The 18,703-nt window shown below is 41.9% G+C and overlaps 2 protein-coding genes across 5 annotated transcripts in view; one reads left to right on the plus strand and one right to left on the minus strand.

Moving 5' to 3' along the window:
* The window catches only part of tmem107l (transmembrane protein 107 like), a 43,674-nt gene extending 41,471 nt beyond the window's left edge, over positions 1-2,203 (plus strand). For all 4 annotated transcript variants that reach the window (XM_072592981.1, XM_072592982.1, XM_072592979.1 and 1 more), the window contains one exon: positions 1,261-2,203. In XM_072592981.1, the coding sequence (XP_072449082.1) occupies positions 1,261-1,330 (70 nt within the window). In that variant the 3' untranslated portion in view covers positions 1,331-2,203. The remainder of the gene's footprint in view (positions 1-1,260) is intronic.
* A 12,865-nt stretch (positions 2,204-15,068) lies between these two features.
* siae (sialic acid acetylesterase) overlaps positions 15,069-18,703 on the minus strand; it is a 126,375-nt gene continuing 122,740 nt past the window's right edge. Inside the window, exon 10 of the mRNA XM_072592983.1 lies at positions 15,069-18,583. Coding sequence (XP_072449084.1) covers positions 18,344-18,583 — 240 coding nt within the window. The 3' untranslated portion in view covers positions 15,069-18,343. The remainder of the gene's footprint in view (positions 18,584-18,703) is intronic.

Raw genomic sequence — 18,703 nt, forward strand, 5'->3', positions numbered from 1 at the left:
GTTGCGCTTTGGCGGGTCGGTGTGGACTTGTTGGGCTGAAGGGCCTGTTTCCACACTGTAAGTAATCTAAAAAATCTAATAACGAGATGTCACACATTCAAGGTGCGAGGTGAAAAGTTTAAGGAGGATGCACATGGCAAGTACTTTATACAGAGGGTGATAAGTGCCTGGAACGCGTTGCCAGCAGAGGTAGATTCATTTAAGATGCGTTTGGACAGATGCACGAGTCGCTGGGGAGCAGAGGGATACAGATGCTTAGGAATTGGGTGACAGGTTTAGACAGTGGATTTGGATTGTCTCAGGCTTGGAGGGTCAAAGGACCTGTTCCTGGGCTGTAAATTTTCTCTGTTCTTTGTTCTTTGTACAACACAGCAGAGAAAGCTAGAAGGGCTGAATAGTCTACTCCTAGATCTACGTCCTTTGTAACACACACTGATCTTCCTTTCTCCATCCCTGTACTCTTCTGCCCACATACAGAGCTGAATTTAGTCACTGTTCCAGAAGGACTCAGATTGTTTTTGTTAAAGCAAACTCTTCTCTGAAGTAACCAACACTCATCTGTCTCTATTTTGAAATTGAAATTCCAATAAAGGATAGTATATTATAAATTATACTCTTCACCACGCTGAGCTTGCTCCCATGCCCAACAGTTATGCTTAATGTTACCAACATTTTGGCACAAAATAAAGTTTGCACTCTGAGAGGGAGTGCAGTGTTTCAGATTATACGGTAAACTGAGGTCCCATCTGCTCTTACAGATAAAAGGTCCTTTAGCATGATTTGAGGGAACAGCAAGGGAGATCTGGTCATTTGGCTAATATTTAGCCTTCAATCAATTTCATTAGCTGTTAACCACTTTGAGGTACTGAAGTTATGAAAAGCACTCTTTATATCGAAATATTTCTTATATTGTACCAGATCATACCTGACACATTGCTGGGTACACCTAAGCACATGGATCTTGATCTAGGTGAACTAACACACATCCATCAATCACAGCACTGAAGCCTACCCAAATAATCAGCACTGTGTACACATGTGTGCTAACACCTTATTGACGACCCTGCACTAACTCAATGGTGCACAAGGTACAGGGAACTTCTTTGACAACAGAACCATGACTTGGTATTGCTGCATTAGTGCACAGAGACATAAGCTTCTCATTGATAACTCTCGTGTTTTTGTCTAGATTGTCTAAAATGTTTGTACGTTGAAGAATTTTTACTGTGATATAATGTAGTGGTTCTGCTTGTCTTTTAGTGCTCTTCCAGCATGTATTGAAATCATTCTGATGATCGGAGTGTTTGGGCTGAAGAAGAAGCCATTGTGAATGTACTGAAACTCCTAATTAAAAAACTGGAATCCATCAGTAAAGTAACAAGAATAGTGGAAGACATGACTAATCACAATGGATTCCCACTCAGGATTGTGCAGTGGGCAATCGATACCAGCAACATTTAGAGAGTTTCAGTGCCAGGGTACTTTATAAAACATGTATATCGTTGTCTGTATTATATCTCCTTCTTCATCATAGAAGGTATGGATCTCATGTTTTATAAATTGTTTACATTATATGTTACATTACAGAACTATGCATCAGATAATTCAATATTGAACTTTTTTTTAGCATCTTCAGTTTCAATCATATCTGTCACAACCTACATTACGGAAGTGTACATCAGTATCTCAATCTCAGAACATGAATATCACAGTTTATGTTACAGAACATGTGTACCACTTGGATCTCTGTTCTAGAAAATGTGTAATCAGTCTCCATTATAGAAAGTATGCATTGCCATCTTCATTATCGTGCTTTGTGTTGGGAGTATTGAGACACCTTTTTGTTTATATGTAAACAGATGAGACTTCAGGCCAAAGTGCTCATGATTTAGAAGTGACCTGTATAATGAAAGGGGAGCAGTCAGTTCACTTGCAGATCAGTTCAGAGCTGGTCATGGGTTCAACAATGAGCTGTTTGGAAACTCTCTCTCTCCTTTTGCTCTTCTAACTTCAACTTGCAAGCTTCTGTTCCTTTTTTTTTAAACTGGTCTTTAAGTGGGGGTTGCATATTGGGACTGTTGTGTATGTCCGGAACAGTATAATTAAGTCTAGTTTGAATAATCTGAGTTCTGTAGGGGTTCTTTATTCTGTTCTTTGTGTTCAATTGTGTAATTTTGTGAATAAATTTTTGTCTGTTTTAAAACCTGGTAGACATCCTAGCTGCCTTACTCTGGGTAATTTTCACTGTACGCTTACCGAAACAAACTGCAAAGTTATGGTCTGGGCTGCCTGCTTAAGAATGTTTTGACCGAGTCCATAACAGACTGGGGGCACTTTGTGGGATATTAAACAGCAAGTGGTAGGTGCTAGTGTCTTTATTTCAGGTGTTGGTTTGGTTGGGTAGACAAAGCTTGGGATAGTAATGGCTCTTTCAGTCGCCAAACGTTTTCTGGATGTGGATGGAGTGACTTTGGAAGTTTTGCAAAAGGTGAATAAAACCCAGCTGGAATTGGACCTGCCTGCTTCTGTGAGGAAAGGAGAGATAATTACCGAAGTAGCTCAGCATTTAAACTTGCTGGAGAAACCATAAGAATCTCTAGAAATGGCAGGAATTCGATTGCAAATGGAGCAGCTTGAGTTGAAGACGAGAGATATGGAAAGGGCAGCAGAAATGAGACAGTTTGAGTTACGATTAAAAGCAGAAGAGAAAAAGAGAGAGCAGCAGAAGAGAAAGAAAAAGAGAGCTATTGAACTTCAAAAACTGACACCAAAAAAGGAAAGTCAGCTTAAACGGCTAGAGATAAAGGCTGAGGGTAGGCTTAGTGAGGAAGAGAGTGAGGAGGAGCAAGACCCTGGTAGTCAGAAGCCTAGTGAGAAAGTGCTTAAGTATTTTCATGCATTGCCTAAATTTGTTGAGAAGGATGTGGAGGCCTTTTTCATCTCATTTGAAAAGGTGGCTAAACAAATGCAGTGGCCAGTGGCAATGTGGGTTTTGTTGATCCAAACGAAACTTGTCAGTAGGGCTAGTAAGGTCTATCAGAGGAGGTATGAGGAGGTGAAAAAGCCATTTTAAGTGCATATGAGGTTGTGCCAGAAGCCTACAGACAACATTTCAGTAATCTAAGGAGAGATCCAGTTCAAACCTACATTGAGTTTGAAAGGATCAGAGTAATTTTGAGAGATGGATAAAAGCTTTAAGAATCAAACAAACCTACCCCTTAGAGAGGTAATTATTTTGGAGGAATTCAAAAATTCACTGCCTGAAGTAGTGTGAACTCATGTGGAAGAGCAGAGAGTTAAAACAGCAAGGTTAGCAGCTGAGGATTATGAGCTAGTCCATAAAACATGGTTTGGCTTCCAGAATCACTTTCAGTCCATGAGGGATAGAAACTGGGGCAAAGAAAAATCTTCATGTGGATAGGGAAAGGTAGATCTCAGTGAAGATCATAAGGAGAACTTACCGCAGGGTAAAAATGAAACCCTTGAGGGGGACACAGAAGTTAAAAAGCTTCATGTTTTCATTGTAATAAAATGGGCCACACGAAATCACAGTGTTGGTGGGCTAGGAGAAAGCCAGATGTAGAAAAACCAGACAAGCCTGGGAGTTTTGTTGGACTAGTAATAAAAAGCACAAGGGATGTTAGACCACTGCATCAGAGTGTGCAAGATGGTCAGAGGTTGGTTACGGAGGATGCACGTGTAAAGTTTATTCTCTTGACCAGGAGTAGCAGGTAAAGAAGGGACACAAGATCCTCTCAGTCTGTAATGCGGAAGGATGAAGAGATATGTACTCCTATTGTCAGAAAAGGTACTGGTAACAGGAATTCATGGTGAGACAAAAAGCGCTCAATTATGTAAAGTGAGGCTAGAGAGTCCAGAGAACAGTGGAGAATTTGTGGGAGGAGTACTGGACGAACTCTCAGCTCCAGGAATACAATTTGTCCTTGCAAATGATATAGCTGATTCACCAGTAGGTGTGCTGCCTATTCTATTTGAAAAGCCAATGGAGATGCAGGCAACTGAAGAAAGGAAGGATCTTTATTCAGGAATTTTCCCTGGTTGTATGATCACAAGATCACAGAAGCACAAGTTGAAGCAAGAGAGATCAAGGGGCACAGATAAGGAAGCTGGCATAGCTTTATCCGAGACTTTTTTTGACCAGATAAGTGGGACAGAAAAGGAGCAAATAGGTAAACATGCAAGTATTTTAGCTCTGCTAAGCTGATCGAGTTACAGCAGAAAGATGAGAACTTAAAATAATTATATCAAAATGTGTGTTATTACTTAACAAATGATCACACACTCAAGCAGATGAGAAATGGGCAGAGATTTTTCAATCCAGTAGGGTATAGGAAGGAGATGCTGTGAGTGTTGCATGAGCTACCACTTGGAGGTCATTTAGGAGTGAGGAAAACACAGACTAAAATACAAAGACATTTTTACTGGCCTGGACGACACAAGGATGTAGCTGAATTTTAACAGATGTGTCATACATGCCAGCTAATCTGAAAACCACAGGCAGTAATAAAATATGTATATGCCAGCTAATCTGAAAACCACAGGCAGTAATAAAATAGCTATTCCAGCATTTGAGGAATCTTTCATAAGAGTCTTGAATGATTGTGTAGGTCCCCTATCTCAAACAAGAAGTGGGAATAAGTATTTATTAACAATAATGGATGTGTCGACTAGATTTCCAGAGGCAATCCCATTGTGCAACATTACACCAAAATGGATTTTAGAAGAATTACTTAATTTTTTTTAACTAAATACAGACTACCAATAAAGATCCAGTCAGATCAAGGATCAAACTTCACATCCAAATTATTCAAGGAGGTTATGGATATCTTGGGAATAAAGTAATTCAAATCTACTGCATACCATCTAGAATCACAGGGCGCACTGGAGAGATGGCATCAATCACTAAAGACCATGTTGTGGGCTTATGGAGAGGACTATCCAGATGATTGAGATAAGAGAGTTCCGTTTGTACATTTTGCGATTAGGAACACACCAAATGAATCAACCAAATCCAAAGAACAGAACAAAGAAAATTTACAGGCCAGGAACAGGCCCTTCGGCCCTCCAAGCCTGAGCCGATCCAAATGTACTGTCTAAACCTTTCGGTCAATTCCTAAGCATCTATATCCCTCTGTTCCCCACCTACTCATGCATCTGTCCAGACACATCTTAATCTACCGTGCCTGCCTCTACCACCTCAGCTGGTAACGTGTTCCCTCTGTGTGAAGTACTTACCACGTGTATTACTTAAACTTTCCACCTCTCACTTTGAAAGCATGACCTCTGGTTATTGAATCTTTCACCCTGGGCAAAAGCTTGTCTCTATCCACCCTGTCTATACCCTTCATGACTTTGTAAACCTCAATCAGGTCACCCCCCCCCCCCCCCCCAACTCCCCAATCTCCTTTTTTCTAGTGAAAATAAACCTAACCTACTCAACCTCTCTTCATAGCTAGCACCTTCCATACCAGGCAACATCCTCGTAAACCTTCTCTGCATCCTGTCCAAAGCATCCACATCCTTTTGGTAATGTGATACCCAGAACTGTTCACAGTATTCTAAATGCGGCCGAACCAATGTCTTGTAAATTTTAACATGACTTGCCAGCTCTTATAATCAATACCCCGTCCAATGAAGGCAAGCATACTATATGCCTTCTTGACCACTCTATCCACCTGTGCAGCAACCTTCAGGGTACAAGGAATAGGGAGAGAGAAGAGTTAAATGCGTGGCTACAGGGATGGTGCAGGAGGGAGGGATTTCGGTACTTGGATAACTGGGGTTCTTTCTGGGGAAGGTGGGACCTCTATAGACAGGATGGTCTGCACCTGAACCTGAGGGGCACCAGTATCCTTGGGGGGAGGTTTGCTAGTGCTCTTGGGGGGGGTTTAAACTAACTCTGCAGGGGCATGGGAACCCAGACTGTAGCTTTAGGGTGCAGGACCTGGAGTGTAGGGAGGGTAGGAATATGGCATCAATCTTAAAGGATGGTGCCTGTAAACAGAAGAGTGGCTTGAAGTGTGTATACTTTAATGCCAGAAGTATATGAAATAAGGTAGGTGAACTCGCAGCGTGGGTTGGTACCTGGGACTTCGATGTTGTGGCTATTACGGAGACATGGCTAGATCAGGGACAGGATTGGCTGTTGCAGGTTCCAGGGTTTAAATGTTTTAGTAGGGTCAGAGGTGGGGGTAAAAGAGGGGGGGGTGTGGCTTTGCTTGTCAAAGATAGTATTACAGCGGTGGAAAGGAAGATGGATGAAGATTTGCCATCTGAGGTAGTTTGGGTTGAGGTTAGGAATAGGAGAGGTGAGGTCACCCTGTTAGGAGTCTTTTACAGGCCTCCTAATAGTCCTAGAATCGTTGAAGAAAGGATTGCGAAGATGATTCAGGAGAAGAGTGACAGTAATAGGGTGATTGTTATGGGAGACTTTAACTTTCCTGATATTGATTGGGAAAGCTATAGCTCAAGTTCGTTAGATGGGTCAGTGTTTGTGCAATGTGTGCAGGAGGGTTTCCTGACACAATATGTAGATAAGCCAACAAGAGGTGAGGCCATACTGGATTTGGTTCTGGGTAACGAACCAGGCCAGGTATTAGAACTAGAGGTAGGTGAGCACTTTGGGGACAGTGACCACAATTCGGTGATTTTTAGTCTAGTGATGGAGAGGGATAAGTGTGTACTACAGGGCAAGAGTTATAGCTGGGGACAGGGAAATTATGATGCGTTGAGGCATGACTTAGGATGTGTGGATTGGAAAAGTAGATTCCAAGGCAAGAGCGTAATTGATATGTGGAACTTGTTCAAGGAGCAACTATTGAGTGTCCTTGATAAGTACGTACCTATCAGGCAGGGAGGAAAGGGTCGTGTGAGGGAGCCGTGGTTTAATAAGGAGTTGGAATCCCTTGTTAAATGGAAGAGGGCGGCCTTTGTAAAGATGAGGCGTGAAGGTTCAATAGGGGCGATTGAGAGTTATAAGGTAGCCCGGAAGGACCTGAAGAGAGAGCTAAGAGCAGCAAGGAGGGGACATGAAAGGTCCTTAGTTGGTAGGATTAGGGAAAACCCTAAGGCTTTCTATAGGTATGTTAGGAATAAAAGAATGACTAGGGAAGGAATAGGTCCAATCAAGGATAGTAATGGGAAGTTGCGTGTGGAGGCTGAAGAGATTGGGGAGGCGCTGAATGAATACTTTTCGTCAGTATTCACTCAGGAACAGGACATTGTTGTCGATATGAATACTGAGGCACGAATAAGTAGAATGGATGGCTTTGAGATATGTAGAGAAGAGGTGTTGGAAATTCTGGCAAGGGTGAAAATAGATAAGTCCTCTGGGCCTGATTGCATTTATCCTAGGATTCTCTGGGAAGCAAGGGAGGAGATTGCAGAGCCATTGGCCTTGATTTTTGTGTCCTCTTTGTCTACAGGAGTAGTGCCAGAGGACTGGAGGCTAGCAAACGTGGTTCCCTTGTTCAAGAAGGGGACTAGGGATAATCCTAGTAACTATAGGCCAGTGAGTCTCACTTCTGTTGTGGGCAAAGTCTTAGAGAGAATTGTAAGGGATAGGATTTATGCACATCTGGATAAGAATGATGTGATCAAGGATAGTCAGCATGGTTTTGTGAAGGGCAGGTCGTGCCTCACAAACCTTATTGAATTCTTTGAGAAGGTGACGAAGGAGGTAGATGAGGGGAAAGCGGTAGATGTGGTATATATGGATTTTAGTAAGGCGTTTGATAAGGTCCCCCATGGTAGGCTACTGCAGAAAATACAGAGATATGGCATTGAGGGTGAGTTGGAGGTTTGGATTAGGAATTGGCTCTCTGGAAGAAGACAGAGGGTAGTAGTTGATGGCAAAGGTTCATCTTGGAGTGCCGTCACTAGTGGTGTTCCGCAAGGATCTGTTTTGGGACCATTGCTGTTTGTCATTTTTATAAATGACCTGGAGGAAGGGTTAGAAGGTTGGGTGAGCAAGTTTGCGGATGATACGAAAGTCGGAGGAGTTGTAGACAGTGAGGAAGGATATGGCAGGTTACAGCGGGATATAGAGAAGCTGCAGAGCTGGGCAGAAAGGTGGCAAATGGAGTTCAATGTAGCTAAGTGTGAAGTGATTCACTTTGGTAAGAGTAATAAAAAGATGGATTACTGGGCTAATGGTAGACTACTTGGTAGTGTGGAAGAGCAGAGGGATCTTGGTGTCCATGTACACAGATCTCTGAAAGTTGCCACCCAGGTAAATAGTGCAGTGAAGAAGGCATATGGCGTACTGGCTTTTATTGGTAGAGGAATTGAGTTCCGGAGTCCTGAGGTCATGCTGCAGTTGTATAAGACTCTGGTGCGGCCGCATCTGGAATATTGTGTGCAGTTTTGGTCACCATACTATAGGAAGGATGTGGAGGCACTGGAACAGGTGCAGAGGAAGTTTACCAGGATGTTGCCTGGTATGGTAGGAAGATCCTATGAGGAAAGGCTGAGGCACTTGGGGTTGTTTTCTTTGGAGAAAAGAAGGTTTAGGGGTGATTTGATAGAGGTGTACAAGATGATTAGGGGGTTAGATAGGGTTGACAGTGAGAACCTTTTTCCACGTATGGAGTCAGCTATTACAAGGGGGCATAGCTTTAAATTAAGGGGGGGTAGATATAGGACTGATGTTAGGGGTAGGTTCTTCACTCAGCGAGTCGTAAGATCATGGAATGCCCTGCCAGTAGCAGTAGTGGACTCTCCCTCTTTATGGGTATTTAAGCGGGCATTGGATAGGTATATGGAGGATAGTGGGTTAGTGTAGGTTAGGTGGGCTTTGATCGGCGCAACATCGAGGGCCGAAGGGCCTGTACTGCGCTGTATTGTTCTCTGTTCTATGTTCTAAGGGACCTGCACTCCCAGATCTCTCTGCCCATCAACTTTTCCCAAGGCTCTTCTGTGTACTATATAATTCGCTTTAGAATTAGACTTGCCTAAATGCAACACCTCACATTTGTCTGGATTGAAAGCCATCTGCCACTTTTCCGCCCAACTCTCCAGTCTATCTATATCCTCCTGTATTCTCTGACAGTCTTTCTGCCACTCCATCAATCTTTGTGTCATCTGCAAACTTGTTGATCATACCAACAGTGCCCTCTTCTGGATCATTTATGTATATCACAAACAACAGTGGCTCCAATACTGACCCCTGTGGAACACCACTGGTCACCTCTCTCCATTTTAAGAAACCCCCTTCAACTACTACTCTCTGTCTCCTGTTGCTCAACCAGTTCTTTATCCACCGAGCTAGAACACCATGTGACTTCACTTTCTCCATTAGTCCACAATGGGGAACCTTATCAAACACTTTACTAAAGTCCATGTGTATGACATCAACAGTCCTTCCTTCATCTAACAACTTGGTCACTTCCTCAAAGAACTCTATCAAGTTGGTAAGGCACGATCTCTCCCGCACAAAACCATGTTGCCCATCACCAATAAGCTCATTCCTTTCCAAATATATATAGATCCTATCCCTCAGTACCCTCTCCAGCAACTTCCCCACCATCGACATCAGGCTCACTGGTCTGTAGTTACCCGGAATATCCCTACTACCCTTTTTGTATAGGGGGAACAACATGAGCAACCTTCCACTCCTCTGGCGCCTCACCTGCATTTACCTATGCCACAAAGATATCTGTCAGGGCCCCAGCTATTTCCTCTCTCGCCTCCCTCAGCAACCTGGATAGATCCCATCCGGTCCTGGGGATTTGTCCAATTTAATAACCTTAGCATATCTTCCCCATTCATGCCAACGTGAACCAGACTAATCAAACTTCTATCTCTAATCTCAAGACTCATCATGTTCCTCTCCTCAGTGAACACTGATGCAGAGTAATCATTCAGAATCTCACCCATTCTCTCAGGTTCGTCACACAGCCTTCCTTCGTTATCTTTTAGTGGACCAATCCTTTCTCTAGTTACCCGCTTGCTCCTTATATAAAGATAAAATGCTTTGGGATTTTCCTTAATTCTGCTACCTAAAGCTTTTTCATGACCTATCTTAGCCTGCTTGATTCCTTGTTTAAGACTTGTCCTACTCTTCCGATATTCCTCCAAGGCCCGTTCTGTCCTCTGCTGCCTAGACCTTATGTACACTTCCCTTTTCCTCTTGGCTAGTTGTACAATTTCTCCTGTCATCCATGGTTCACAAATCTTGCCCTTCCTATCCTTTGCCTTCAACGGGACATGCCTATCCTGCACTATCTTTAACCTATCTTTGAAACCTCCCACATCTCAAATGTGGCCTTCCCTTCAAATAGCTGTGTCCAATCCACATTTCCCAGCTCCTGCCTAATTTTGATATAATTGGCCTTGGCCCTGTTTAGTACTCTTCCCTTAGGACCACTCTCTTCTTTAACTACGAGTATTGTAAAACTTGTGGTCACTGTTCCTAAAGAAATCCCCCACCGCAACTTCTACCACTTGTCCTGGCTCGTTCCCCAGTACCACGTCCAATACGGCCCCTTCCCTCATCAGACGATTAACATACTGCTCTAGAAAACTCTCCCGCATGCTTCGTACAAATTCTACTCCATCCAGACCTCTGACGCAAAGTGTATCCCAGTCAATGTTGGGAAAATTAAAATCTCCCATTACCACTACCCTATTGCCTCTACATCTATTCATAATCTGTTTACCTATTTGTTCTTCTACCTCACATTCTCTGTTGGGAGGTCTGTATTACAGCCCCAACAATGTAACTGCACCCTACTTATTTCTCAGCTCCACACATAATGCCACAGTACCCAAGACCGCCATAGTGTCCTCCTTTAGCACAGCCGTGATATCGTCCCTGACCAGCAATGCAACTCCACCCCCTCTTTTACTTCCCTCCCTGTCCTGTCTGAAACGTCTATATCCTGCAACATTCAGTTCCCAATCATCATGCCCTTCCTTCAACCAAGTCTCTGTGATTGCAATAATGTCATACTCCTAGGCACCAATCCAAGTCCGAAGATCATCTGCCTTACACAATATACTCCTTGCATTAATGTTGGTGCATTTCAGGTCACCAGTTCTTTTGTGCTCACTTGCTCTTTACCTACTCTTCCCTTTATTAATGCTATCTTCATGATTCCCAGTCCCCTGCCACATTAATTTAAAACCTCCCCAACAGCAGTAGCAAAAACTCCCCCAAGGACATTGGGGATTCAGTCCATTTGAATTTATTTTTGAGAAGTAAGAGGACCTTTAACATTTATTAAAGATAAATTAATAAGTCAGAATTTAGAGACCGCCCATTTGGACGACATGTCAAATTTTAGGGAATGATAAAATAGAGCTGCAGAGTTGGCTAGATAGCATTTAAAAGTATACAATGAAACAGGAAGCGGATAAGAAATCACAAATTCGCAATTTTGCCATTGGGGATAAGCTATTGGTGTTACTTCCAATAACAGGTGAGCCTTTAAAAGCAATGTTTAGTGGACCCTACCAAATCCGGAGGAAATTGATTGAGGTGAACTACTTGATAACGACTCCAGACAGGAAGAAATCTCACCAAATGTGTCATGTGAAAATGCTCAAAAGGTATGTTGATAGGGACAACTTATATTCCTGCAAGTACTTCGGTCAGAGCAAAGGCAATTTCAGCTTGCGTGACGCCAAATGGACTGTATGAGTTCAAAGCCCCCACACCAACCTACACGCCACTCCTCAAGCACCCCATTCTACCAGCCCACACCCCACTCACCTAACCCCTCATCAGCCCACACCCCACTCCTGGCATTCCTCCACCTTGCAGATCGTTTCAGAGAATATCTCTGGGACACCTGCTCTAACCAACCCCACCATCCCATGGCCGAACCCTTCAACTCCTCCCACTCCATCAAGGACATGCAGATCCTGGGCCTCTTCCACCACCAAACCATTACCACCTGGAGTAAGGACGCCTCTTATTCCACCTTGGGTCCCTGCAACCACATGGGATAAACATGGATTTCAACAGTTTCCTCATTTCCCCTACCCCCACAATATTCCAGTCCCCAGCCTCTAAATCGGCATCACTCTCTTGACCTGTCCATTACCATTCCCATCCATCCGCTCCACCTTCCTCTCTGACCTATCACATTCTCCCTCACCATCATCTATCTATTGCACTCTCAGCTACCTTCCCTCTCGCTCCACCCCACCTCCCACTTATCTCTCAGCCCCCTCTCCCCCCCCCCCCCCCCCCCCACCCCAGCTGACAAGCCTCATTCCTGATGACGAGCTTATGCTGGAAACGTTAATTCTCCTGCTACTAGGATGCTGCCTGACCTGCTGTGCTTTTCCAGCACCACGCTCCCGACTACATCAATTCAAAGTCTTGCCATTTGGTATGAAAAATGCTCCAGCCACATTTCAGAGACTAACTAATAAGGTCATTGCTGGATTACCCAACTGTGTGGTGTATATTGATGACCTGATGATTTTTAGTCACTTGTAGAAGGAACGTTTATAGCACTTATTGGACTTGTTCAATCGGTTTTGGAAGACAGGCTTGGTAGTAAACCTAGCTAAAAGTGAATTTGCCAAAGCCCGAGTCACTTTGCTGGGCCATGTATTTGGACATGGACAAATGGCCCCACAGGATGAAAAAATGAAAGTAATTAGGAAATTTCTCATACCGTCAACAAAAAATGTTTCCTGGGATTGAGTGGATTTTGCCAAAAGTTTGCGCCAAACTTTAGCAGTGTGGCTGCTCCACTCATTGAATTGTTAAAAAAGGGGAAGATGTTTCAATGGACAGCGGACTGTCAAAAGGCATTTGATACCCTAAAAACTGTGTTAACCACTGCCCCAGTATTAGCCACACTGGGTTACATGAAGCCTTTCAAAGTGGCTTTCGATGCCAGCGATGTGGGTGTCGGTACAGTGCTCCTGCAGGAGAATGATGAGGGGTTAGAAAGACCCATTGGGTATTTTTCCAGGAAGTTGAACGTTCATCACCAGAAATATTCAACGGTGTAGAAAGAGACTTTAAGCTTGGTGTTGGCATTACAACATTTCAGTATTTATCTTACCAGCAATGCACCGGAGACAATCGTATACTCTGATCACAACCCACTGATACTCATGAAAAGATTTAAGAAACAAAAATGCCAGACTGTTTAAATGGAGCTTGTTATTGCAACCATTCAATTTGAGAATTGTGCATGTGGCAGGTTACAAAAACATGTTTGCCGAAGCGTTATCGAGGTGCGAATGAGATATGGAGACGTTTGGTGGCGGGTGTGCCACAGGCTGAATTTGTATGTAGTTATGAATGGTTGCAAGTGTGCATTTAGGATAGTGTATATGTGTGTTTTAGAATACTAACCAGTTTGTTTTTGAAAGGTTTTAAAAAATCAAGCCATCTTTTGATATTGATGGTTGATATTTTTATGGGGGAGGTGTCACAAAGCTGGTCCCTTTTTTTCTAGAAGCTGTTCCTTTTCTCAAGGATACTGTGCCCTTGTTTTTGTTCAGAGGGGTCGTAAACCGCTCCTGGTTCAGAGATGACTAGTTTAGTACAGAGATTAAAGGGTATTGAGACGCCTTTTTGTTTATATGTAAACAGATGAGACTTCAGGCCAAAGTGGTCATGTTTTAGAATGAAAGGGGAGTGGTCAGCTCTAGCAGTTCAGTTCAGAACTAGTTGGGAGTTCAGTAGTAAGCTGTGTGGAAATTCTCTCTCTCCTTCTGCCCTTCTAACTTCAACCTGTAAGCACCTATTCCTTTTTTTTAACTGGTCTTTAAGGGCATTTGCTTCTTGGGACTGTTATGTCAATCTGGAACAGCATAATTAAGTCAAATTTGGATAGAATGAGTTCTGTAGGGGTTCTTTATTCTGTTCTTTGTATTCAATTGTGTAATTTTGTGAATAAATCTTTGTCTGTTTTAAAACGTGGTAGTCATCCTAGTCATCTTACTCTGAATAATTTTCACTGTACACTTAACCGTAACAAATTGCAAAGTTATGGTCTGGGCTTCTTGCTTTAGAATGTTTTGAGTATTCTGGCCTAGTCCATAATAACACACGCAAACACACACTCTGACATGCACGCACACTCACAAGCATACACACTCTCCCCCACACACACTCTCTCTCTCCACATAAATCTATGGGGTGAATTAGCATTTGCATAATTCTAATTACAAATACATTCAATTTTGTTCAAAAAGCACACATAAAATCCTAAGTTGTCTTGAGAATGTGACTTGAAAGAAGTTCTGGGATTTATATATTAATGAACCGAAGCCTGCAATCCATTCTACAAGCTGAAACACTTAACAGCAATCCAGGTTTGTTCAATATATTATTTCAGTTGCAACACACTGTGATCTTTTGCTATATATTCTATATCTTTTGACCCTGCTCCACAGCTACATGATGCAGGAGCAGTGCTCCAAAAGCTACTGCTTCCAAGTAAACCTGTTGGACTATAAACTGGTGTTGTGTGATTTTTAACTTTATCCACCCCTATCCAACACCGGCATCTCCTTATTATGAATGCACCTTTCTCGGTCATCAAGACCTGGATTGAGACTTGAACCTGAAGGCGCTGATTCAGAGACAAGAACGCGACTGACAGTGCCACAAACATTTAACAGAAGTGTTCAAAATCATGAATAGAAATGGTAGGATGAAAGCTTTCTAAAAGGCTAAGGTCATTAATTAAAAAAAATTCAGAGGTGAGTTGAGTATTGTGTGTTGTGATCTGGAATACTCCAACTGAAAGGGTAGTGGAAACGAATCTTAACAGTAACCTTCAGAAAAGAAATGGATATATATTTAAACAGGACTCATTTGCACAGCTATGTACACAAAGGGTGGTGGGGGCATGCAACACGGTGCCAGCGGAGGTGGTAGAGGTCGGCAAGATAGCATCATTTAAGAAGTATCTGGACAGACACATGAATAGGCAGGGAGCAGAGGGACACAGATCCTCAAAAATAGGTGACAGTTTTAGATACAGGATCTGGATCAGCGCAGGCTTGGAGGGCCAAAAGGCCTGTACTTTCTTTGTTCTTTGTTCCAAACGAGTTCCAAAGAGACCAAACCATTCTGGGATGCAAGATACATGTTTTATTCATTTTGATTTAAAAGAGTACACAGCAGTCAGAATTAAACAAGTTGACTCACGAGCAATGTATAATTCTTATGAACAAGAACAGCCTAATAATCAACAGATTAAAGCAGTTAACACAAACAATATAATCTGATGTTATTGGGAGAAGTGTCAGCCTCTATATTTCTTTCTCAACATTTGGAATTTCTTATGTCATTCCATGTTTGGCCTAATGTCTTAGAATCCTAGCTCTGTCTATTGCCCAATCGTTTAGTGTAGCCATTTTCTTTTGGTAGCTTCATAAATATTAGAGTTAATCCAGCCTTGAGGGAACTTTGCTATACATCAATCTGAAACAATTAATGATTTATAAGGACAGTTACAAAATAAGTGTCATGAAGTCAAAAGCATGGGTATGTTCACTTTAAAATAGGGAGTGTATTTTTGAATTTGAAATGCAGGCTCAGCTGGCCGAGCAGAATGGCTGGGAGATGGGCTATTCCAGAATAGATACATGTAACAATTAGCTGTTAAATAGATACCTGAGTTTTTGGTTGCTGTTTTGACAACAATTCAAATTTAATCAGTTAATTTAAATTATGACCAGGATGCTAAAACCCAATTGAGTTTGAATTCATTGTTTTGACAACATTTGAACAATGAGAGGGCATTTTAAAAATTGGTCACAGCAACCACCACCAAACAGCAGAGCCACTGCCAAAGAGCCAGAGAGTTAATTGCTCATCTAAAATCTTGTGCTCAAAGAAGTTAGAAGACACTCTATATCAAAAGGGACCTCTTCCTGTAAAACATACTCGCTGTAAAAAGAAAGAAGAGGACTTGAGAATAAGTTAATGTAATGTTTAAAATTGTGCTACTGGAACAGTATGTTAACAGGATTATGTTCAGTTAGGGGAAAGAGTTCAGTTTGTTAATAGCTTCGTTTCGTGATTTATTAGGAAAATAAATTATTATTTTTCTTTAAATAGTGGGAATAAGGACTGCTCTGTCACTCACACATTTGAACAGATTATGAGGCAAGGCGAGCTTTTCTGGGTGTTTGGTTTTTATAAAGTGTTCGAACTTCGCGTCGTAACATAAGCTTGTTTCAAAAAACATATTTAGATAACTAAATGTTTCTAATAATATGTACAATTTAAATAAGAATGTAATGGCACTCTTGGCTATAGCTCATAGATTCCACCTTGAGGGTGAAGAAACTTTTATAAATGTCTACACTCCTAAATATCTCCACAAATATCTGTGCTTTTCCAGCACCACACTTCTCGACCATCTCCATCTAACATCCAATACTTAGTTTAACTGAATATGATGCTTTTGCAGCCAAAATGCGGAGTCACCTTCTTGAATGGCTGCAGTCCATGTGATGAAGACTGTCCCATTGTGTGGTTAGGTTGGAGTTCAGGATTTGGACTCAATGACAGTGAAGGAACGGCAATATAGACCCAAGTCAAGGTCTGTGGCTTGCAGAAGTCAAGAAAATATCTGCTGCCTGTGCTTCTAGGAAAGACAGGTCACAATTTTGGAAGGTGCTGTCGAAAGAGCCTTGGTAACTTAGTACATCTTGCAGACACTGAAGCCATGATGCACCTTTTATGCATACTTAGAGTAAGTAACGTGACGAGTCAAACAGACTGCTTTGTCTTAGATGACTCAAACATTTTTAGTGCTGCACTCAACCATTCAAGCAGAGTGTGCCATCATATTCCTGACTGTTGTAGATAGTAGGTCAATTCTGTATCGAATGGATAATTATTTATTGCAGAATTCCTAGCCTCGACCTGTTGCAAAGTATTTATTTGGTTGATCTGTCAAGTTGGTGATGAAATTTTGAAGTACAACAGGGGAGTCAGTGTTGAATATCAGGGGAGTTTATGATTAGATTCTTCCTGGCTATAGATAGTCTTTACCTGGCACTTATCAAATATCAGTCCAGATTCAAGTGTTTGTCAGGTATTGCTGCATTCAGGTAAATACTGCTTCAATACTGAGGAGTTGAGAATTAAATGAAAGGAGGAATAATCTCTTGAATAACTTTGATTATTTTTCCTGTGCCTTCCATGCTGATGTACCTTGAAGAGGTTTGTACATCAAGCCTACCCAGTCTACATGCAGGAAACACACACAGGTAAAGTTCACACTATTTCAGCACATGTAATCTTAAGCATATCCTCTGCATTATCAGAAGTCGGATTCCAAAAGTTGTTGAAGCTGCAATGCCCAAAATTTCATTTTATTTCTCATTCGGTCATTTTATAACTGATCTTACAACACTGAGCTGGTAGCTTCTAATGTGAAACCTGTCACTTTGATAATATTAGTAAAGGATTTTAAAACTGCTTTCTTACGCTAACTCATGAATTGGTGAACTGACATGGCTTTGAACTCCTTGAAGCATGAGTTCTGTATGTGAAGTCACACTCTGTCAAGTTTATATTTTAAGGCTTTTGATTAGATTAGATTCCCTACAGTGTGGAAAAAGGCCCTTCAGCCCATCAAATCCACACCGACCTTCTGAAGAGTAACCCACTCAGACCCATTTCTCTTTGATTAATGCACCTAACACTATGGACAATTTAGCATGGCCAATTCACCTGACCTGCACATCTTTGGACTGTGGGAGGAAACCGGATCAAACCCACGCAGACACGGGGAGAATGCACAAACTCGTCACAGACAGTCGCCCGAGGCTGGAACTGAACCTGGGTCCCTTATGCTGTGAGGCAGCAGTGCTAACCACTGAGCCACCATACTGCCCCATTAAAATTGTTCCTATTAAAATTATTGCAAACACTCACTGATCACAGCCAAGATTGTAATTTATATTCTATAAGTGTTTCACTCAATTTTTAATTAAAATACAAACACTATTTGCTATTTGATAGATTTATCAATGACCTAATATTGTTAGATCCCTAAGCAGATTACTGCCTGTATAAGTTTATTATTCAATTTTAAATATTCATATCATGCTGGAAAGTCAATGCTATAGTTCCAGCTTGTGTACCCTCCTAAGATTTATTTATTTCACACACTAGAAAAAGCAGAAAATGTATTAATATTAAAAAGTCTGACAGGATCACATTGGATTCAAAATTTCCACAGACCTTTCAAATTCAGTACATGAAATATCAGACTTGCATCACCCCAATGGAAGGAGACCTAGACTGGCGCTAAAGTTGGTAATATTTTAAACAGTCTAAATATCCCTAAAATTTATTTTATAGCAACGGTTTGACAGGTGACATTCAGAGTGGTCCATTGTGGGCTGGTGGTATCATGAACGTTGGAGCAGGTAAGTTAGAGTCTTTGCTGTATAAGGGGCACTTCTTCAGGTCACATGGCCACTCCATCCAAGCATAACGGATACCAGTCACCTTCTGGTGACACTGATTTAGAGATAAAGATATTGTATTGACAGAATGGTCGACAATGGGGACAGAGAGCCACTTACAGCTAGACAAATTCCATGTTGTACAGCAACACACCTAGAATGAAAAATGCAAATATCCTCTCATAAATTACGCATTAATCTCAACATCCATTATACTGTCAATCAACAACCATATACCCACACATCAGTCACTGCAACTACAAGGTAATGGTTT

The sequence above is a fragment of the Chiloscyllium punctatum genome, chromosome 23, assembly GCF_047496795.1.
Source record: "Chiloscyllium punctatum isolate Juve2018m chromosome 23, sChiPun1.3, whole genome shotgun sequence".
NCBI classification, from domain to species: domain Eukaryota; kingdom Metazoa; phylum Chordata; class Chondrichthyes; order Orectolobiformes; family Hemiscylliidae; genus Chiloscyllium; species Chiloscyllium punctatum.